The sequence below is a fragment of the Acanthisitta chloris genome, unplaced genomic scaffold, assembly GCF_000695815.1.
Source record: "Acanthisitta chloris isolate BGI_N310 unplaced genomic scaffold, ASM69581v1 scaffold33194, whole genome shotgun sequence".
In the NCBI taxonomy this organism is placed as follows: Eukaryota; Metazoa; Chordata; class Aves; order Passeriformes; family Acanthisittidae; genus Acanthisitta; species Acanthisitta chloris.
The window spans coordinates 25,393-32,319 of record NW_008671647.1 but is presented as its reverse complement, the minus strand read 5'-3'; the positions used below and the strand labels follow the sequence as shown (position 1 = coordinate 32,319).

Below are 6,927 nucleotides of genomic sequence, written 5' to 3'. Positions count from 1 at the left end.
TGTATAATATTTACATAAATAACCCAAGGCAGCGAGCAGAGCTCTGCCTTCCCCTTCCCAGTTGGCCAACTCTTGCCTTGTTTTCTGGATTTTTTTTGGCAACAGCAGATTAACATCCTGGTGAAAACTGCAATTAGTCCCGTCCCTGCTTTTTTTTCCTCTACATCCAGCGATCGCTATTGCGCCGGCAATCTATTCAGCAGGCCAAGAGTTAAAGCTGCAGCACAGACTCTCCTTGCCGACTCCCTTAAGCCTCTCAATCTTCCATTAAATCCATTTCTCCATTGAGACTGGATGAGCTTTTTTTCCCCTTCCCCCCTCCCCAACCCAGCAGCTGCTGAATTTTCCACCCCAGGCTGAGAGGCAAAGCCCAAAGCATTCCTGGAGGGTCACTTGGCAGATCCTGCCCCTGCCAGCGCCGCAGGATCCATCCGGCACCACGCTTCTCCCTATGCCAAGCCAAAACGCGACCACATTCCTAACGCTTGTGCGTGCCGTCGGAAAAGCGACCGCAGCCCATCCGAGAGGATCCAGTGGGAAAGGGTTCGGTGTGCAAACAGCTGTACATCGGTGGGTGGGTGTGGATCCGACAGAAGCTCGTGGAGCCCATCCTGCTAAGAGATCTTGCAGTTGTTGCGTGAGCAGTTCTGTGGGGGGCTCTGGGGTGGCCGGATGGATTTGGACCTCTTCAAGCTGTTCCCTTTGCTGCTGCTCCCACCTCCACTGCTGGCCAGGGAATAGGAGCGGCCGTGCATCATCACCGCGTTCATCCCGTTGGCCATGGAGAAGGATTTCAGGTGGCTCTTGATGGTGACAGGCAAGGGCAGCTTGTCGATGAGGTGCACTGGGGTGCAGGACACGATGGCTCGGCAGCACAGGTCCTGCAAGCTGAACACTGGTGGGAGAAAGGACCAGACAGTCAAGGCCAAGGGATTTCATCCTCGTGCTGTGCAGCTCTGGCTCCTCAGGGAGAGACGCCAATAATGACTGCACAGGAGCCTTGAGCAGGGAGCAGGTTAGTAAGGACAGAAGCTTGGGAAATGAAGGTGAGCTCTGCTGTTGGAGGTTTGTGCTTTGCCACAGACAGCAGCTTTGGTATCAGCACAGGGTTAGGCACTACCAGCCTTGCTCTGCACAGTGCCAGGGCACCACAGCCTGGCTCACATTCCTGACAGACACTAGGCTTCTCAACCCATCCTTTGGCAATCGGGACATGCTTGGGAAAGAGACAATAGGGTCAGTAAGACCCAAAGCAGGACAGCGTCACTTGGGACCTGCTCGGGGAGCAGCTCTCTGCAGCACCCCAAGCCACAGAGGTGCCATCAAGCCAGGAGAGGACCCTGTCCCAGCATCCCCCTAGCTCCACGTGCCCCACGCGAGCCCGTCCTGAGCCCCTCTCGCTGAACTCCCAGCCCGCGGCCACGCGCGATCCTCCCGCCTGCACCAGAGCCAGGGCGACACCACCGAGCAGGCAGACACGCGTTCACAGAACCACGGAAAAGCACACTAAGATCACCGAGTCCAGCCCTTAATCCAGCACTGCCAACCTCCCCAACTGCCACATCCACACGGTTTTTGAACGCTTCCAGGGGTGGTGACTCCACCCCTGCCCTGGGCAGCCTGTGCCAGTGCCTGACCAACCTTTCTGTGAAAAAGTTTCCCCAATATCCTATCTAAACCTCCCCTGGCGCAACCTGAGGTCGTTTCATGTTGCCCTATCCATTCCTGAGCAGGCAGCCCACAGTTACAAATCCTCTGAAGAGGTTCAGGAAAGGTGTGAGAATGCAGCCCAGTTCCTGCCCACCATCCCTCCATGACCTGGAGACCATGGCACAGCAGCCAGGTCGGGAACATGAGCCCATGCAGAAAATCTGGTGACTGGAGCTGGCAAACAGGATTTCCCCTCTCTGAGGAGATGAGGATCCACATGAGGGCAGGTCACCCCAGGAGTGCAAATCTGCTGGTCAGACTGCAGTGGGACACACTGTTATCTCCAGCCAGGAATAATGTGGGAACTGAGATTATTTTGCTTCAAAACCCACAGGCGGAGATGTAATCTGGAAGCTGCTTGTGGTTTGCCTCACTATAGCACGTGTGCCTGGATATATGGAATACACCACTCCATTGCTGCATGCCGAGAGCAGGAACGGGATTTAGTCCCTTTCAGCTCCTTGGCTCACTCTGCTTCCCTCCAGAACAGGGGAGACAGGCTCTGACAAGGGCAGGGACCAAGGTGCTTATGCTTGAATTCATCCCACACAACTGTTTGATTGAAGCACTTTCAAGTTTGGAGCTTAATTGCCCTGAGCCTCATCCAGAATGCGTGGAAGGGTAGAGGATGCCCTGGAGCACTTCGGATCCCAGACATGCTGAACTGCCCTCTGGAGCTGCCCATCCCCTGCACCAGCACGGGCAGCTTGTGGCTCAGCTTCAGCTTGTCTGGCCCGAGGCATTTTCTCCACGTCAGGAGCTTTCAGCTCCTACAGTTCCTCTGAAACACATCTCCCACCCAGGCAGCAGCCCCATCCTAGCCCTTCCCACACGGAGCAGCCTCCTCCCTGCTGACCTCGGTTGGGTCTCCAGATCTTCTCCATGCCGTGCCGCATAAGGACGATGCGGGAGAGCTCGGTGAAGGACTCGATGACGTTGAAGTTGCACAGGGGGCTGACCTCGAAGAACGTCATGCAGTTCTTCTCGGCGTAGGCCCTGGCCTGCTCTGTCGGCACCTGCCGCTTGAAGGCAAGGTGGAGCCTGTTTCCCACCAGGATCCGAGGGACACCTGGGGCATGCTGAAACAGGGAAACAAATGGAGAAATCATGGCACGTACTCCATTTGAGGGAGAACTTCCCTACCTTTCTTAACCATTTCCAAGCCCTTTCCTACTACTCTGGAGGTGGAGGGCAGACACTTACCCATTTGCTCTACTTACTAGTGCACCACCATCATGTCTTCCCCACAGCAGAGCCATTCCTGGCCCCCCCAGGGGGGACAGAGCCCCAGATTTCTGCTACAGACCACCGCATGTGTTCTGCCATCCACTTACCTCATCTATTTCCTTTATCCATCGGTCTATCCCATCAAAGGACCAGCGATTGGTGATGTCGTACACCAAGAGAATTCCCTGGCAGAAGAAAATCAGGAAGCTTCATAATAGGGAACAGGAAAGGGGCAGGACACACCTGAGAGGCCACCTCCACATGCAGAAACCAAGAGGCTAAGGGACAGAATGCTACTGCAGCTGCACCATTTGTGTGCTGTTAGGGCAACAACTGAGACAACAGGGCTGTGCTAACGCAGAACCGGGTTATTAGGGAAGGCTGGACATCCCCCAAATCATTTCCAAAGCTGTAGTCTCTACACAGGAGGAACTGCCTTTGTGACTGTATCTGGAGGAGCAAAACACACCCTTTTCCTGTCACAAATCTGACACAAACTCACTGAGGCAGAAACAGTCTTTTTCTTTCCCCTTACACAGAACACCTCGGTCGGTGGCAGCAGAACAGGATGGAGCTAATCAGGCACACCCCTTTCATGTGTTTTCCCTCTCCAAAACCATCTCATCCTCAGTCCTTTGCTGACAAGGCGGAAGCTGAATGACGCCAACAAGCACCACAGCATCTCTGCAGGACTGAGCTCTCAGGACCAGGATCCACACAGGCTTTGCTGTAGGTGTTGCTTACTGTCACTGCCACACTGGCAGAGAACAACCTTTTCTTCTGGCAAGAGTAACCTACAGCATCCTCAGGCCCACATCCATTGTCCCTGAACACCACCCACATTCACGACTCACTTCCCAGTCACCTCTCTAGGTGCAGCACAATGATGCTGGTAGCCAGGAGAGGCACAGCTCAGGGCAGGGAAGTTGGTGCCGACATGGAGTAGCACCTTGGAGCCTCCACCCTTGCCCCTGAGCCCAGCTAGCAGGATCCAGACCACAGCCAGGCTGCTGGCCACCACTCAGGTCCACAACTCCTCCCAAGGGAGCTTTCCTTGAATCAGAGTATTTCTGAGGACAGACACAAGGAAAGTAGGCTGTGCCTGGCCCTGCAGTCACACGAGTCACTGCATCAGGAGCTGCCGCTTGGCACCGGTTGGGCACACATAGCATTTAGGGAATTGTCCTCAGCAACAGCCTTTTTGCAACCCTCCTCTCATTTTTCTGACTTCTTGTCACTCTCTTCTTTGCAATCAAGGACATTCCAAGTGACAACAGGCACTCCAAGCTTACTTGGCAGAATCACAGCTGAAGATGCCCTGAAATGGGAAATAGGGAGGAGCGGATGATCTTGTGCTGAGAGAGGAGGAGGCAGTCCAGCTGGGAAGACAGTGCTGGATAAAGGAACCAGCAGCAGCAAGGGCAAGCCAAACCAGATCACTGAGCAGTGAGCGCAACAGAACCAGTCCTCTCTGAATCAGGGGTATCCTCCAGAACAGCCATCCCTACGGCAAGGACCCAGCACAGCAAAGGGATCTTAAATTGGCAAGGGAAGGTCTCAGCTGGCAGCCTAGTCCTCCCTAGGAGATGTCTGGATTCAGCACAGGGAAGGAGGAAGCTGTCCTGGTATGAGTCAGGGACCACTGAGCACCCTCACATGCCTGTGGAGTTGCTTCTTTATGCACTGAAATGCAAGATGTGCTACACAGATGGGAAACACCAGCAATCCACTCCTCCCAAAACACAGCTTTATAATCCCTGCTGCTGCCTGAGCCTGTGGTGAACGGGGAGGGGGGGGAAGCCTGCACAGAAGCCATGCAGCTGGTACACCTCAAAGTTATGAAAAAATAATCATCAGCACAGGAAGGATAAACTGCCATCTGAGCCACAAAGGCACCTGAATTCTCACAATGAAGTCACGTCTGGAGCCCTGGCAGTGCTCCCCCACAGGGAACTGCAGCCTCTCCCAAGTGCACCGTGTGTGCCCTGACCTCGTCTGCCTTCCTCTCAGCTCCTCCACAATAAGCAGCTCTCAACCTGACAGATTTCATGATTCTAGAACAATTCAGATTCTTGATTCCAGAACAATTCTGGTTCTTGAGCTTTACCCCCACCCTCACTGCACAGGGAGTGCTTCCACCCCAGGCAGTCGCTCTCCAGGGGAAGTTTGCTTTTTCTGTCCTCATTTGCCCTCCAATATCTCCACATCTCTTTGTACCATCTGCAGAGAGGTTCAAATGTGCACAAACAGAAAGCAAGAGGGCACAGAAAGCAAGTCAGGCACTGAGGGTTGTGTGTCATGTTTGATAATCTGGGTTTGAGGTTGTTCTGAGGGAACTGAGGATGAGTTTTCCTAATGGCAGAACTATCTTTGGGGTGGGAGAAGCATCTTCAGTTTCTTCCAAGGAATGTCTGGTGCTCATGTCTAGACTCCGTAATTTTTTATAGTGTCATTTCTAGAAGAGTCCAAAAACTTCATACTCAAAAGGAATTGGAGGGTGGTTTTGTTTCGGAGAGAAGAGCATCAGTTTCTCCTATGCTTAAACAGGAGAAATAAGAAGGAAGTAATGACTTTCCATAATTAAAAAATGCCACAGAACCAAAGAGGCCAATCTAGAAATACCTACTAGCAGGATATATCACATTTGAAGTAAATTTTAGGGAAAAAAATAAGACTGAGCTTTCTTTTAATTTTTCTTCTCTTTGTTGTGACTTCCAACTCCCAAGGTCATGTGTGAGAATGAATGAGAGTCAGGAAATAACGAAGCAAAAAGGTTGATGACCTCCTTCCACGACAAAAGGCCAGCAAGATAAATAAAGTCTACTTACTTTATTTCTGGACTAACAAGTTCCTTTAGCCAAGGGAAACAGACCCAAGACCTAGTTTGTGCAGGCTGTTTCTGCCAGAAATACGCTTTAGGAGGAGAGAGTTTTTAACCTCGCTGACAGCTTCCGCCCGGATCTGCTGTAAATAGGAATCAGGATAAAACATCATCCAAAAGGCTGGTGTTCTCACCAGGGTGGAATGTCAAGACCATGATGTCTAAACGCAAGAGATGACACCGTGTGCCAGCTGAGCCTTCGAGTCACACTGCAGCCCCCCCCACACACACTGGGGGCAAAGACTGCCCCGGGAACCTTCCCAAGGGACAGAAGGCACCAAGACCAAGTTGTCTGTGCCCTGTTCTGTCCTCATCCTGCCCAGTGTGGGTATGGAGAGCAGCTGTGCTGGAACTCAGCAGAGGTAGGGAGCAGTCTTCAAAACCTCTGCCCAGCTCACAGTGCTGCCAGATAACCTCGTACTGCTTCCCAGCAGCCCTGGCAGGCTCCAGACACTGCTTCCAGAGCACACATCCCAGATCCACTCTGTCATTCCCATCTCTCCCCCAGAGAGAACAGCACTCAGCCATGCACACAGAGGGAGCTGGCTGCATCTCTGCAGACAGTTCCAAGTAAGATCTGTCGTTTGGGTTTTTTTTAACTTTCCTTTGGAAAAATGTGCACAGAATTTTAATTTACTCAACTCCACAAATGAACAGTTTCCCATTTGCAGCCTAATTTGCTCTCTAAGTGCCTAGATGGCTGTCAACACTGCATTATCTCCACAGCTCTTGATTTTTCGTTTCACAAAGCCCTTTTTTAACCATTATGTACCTCAGGTTCCCACAGATCGAAGTGATCTCCACACTCAGCTTCTCAGATCAAGGGTAGTCTGGACTCCTCACAACCCTCCAACAGCATTCCTTTTCCTCCTCAGCCTGCCGACAGCTTCTGTGCGATGTGGAAGATGACTGGACTCATCCCCAGACCCATCTCAGGTCTTTTCACAATTGATTTGCAGAACATTCCCACTCTGGGTTTGTCCCACACTACTGGGATTGGCACAGCCCTCAGCATGCCAGCGACAGCTGTATCCACAAGAGCACATCGTGCAGTGAACAAGGAACACCGCGAGATCACCCCCTATTGTATCCAGCAGCACATGTGGACA

At 52.3% G+C, this 6,927-nt stretch overlaps 1 protein-coding gene across 1 annotated transcript in view; it reads right to left on the bottom strand.

The window, feature by feature from the left end:
- Window positions 1–614: 614 nt before the first annotated feature.
- The window catches only part of LOC103801748 (ras-related protein Rab-40C), a gene marked incomplete at its 5' end in the record, with an annotated part of 13,438 nt that continues 7,125 nt past the window's right edge, over window positions 615–6,927 (bottom strand). The window contains 3 exons of the mRNA XM_009074174.1: window positions 615–895; window positions 2,567–2,789; window positions 3,045–3,122. Coding sequence (XP_009072422.1) covers window positions 615–895; window positions 2,567–2,789; window positions 3,045–3,122 — 582 coding nt within the window. The remainder of the gene's footprint in view (window positions 896–2,566; window positions 2,790–3,044; window positions 3,123–6,927) is intronic.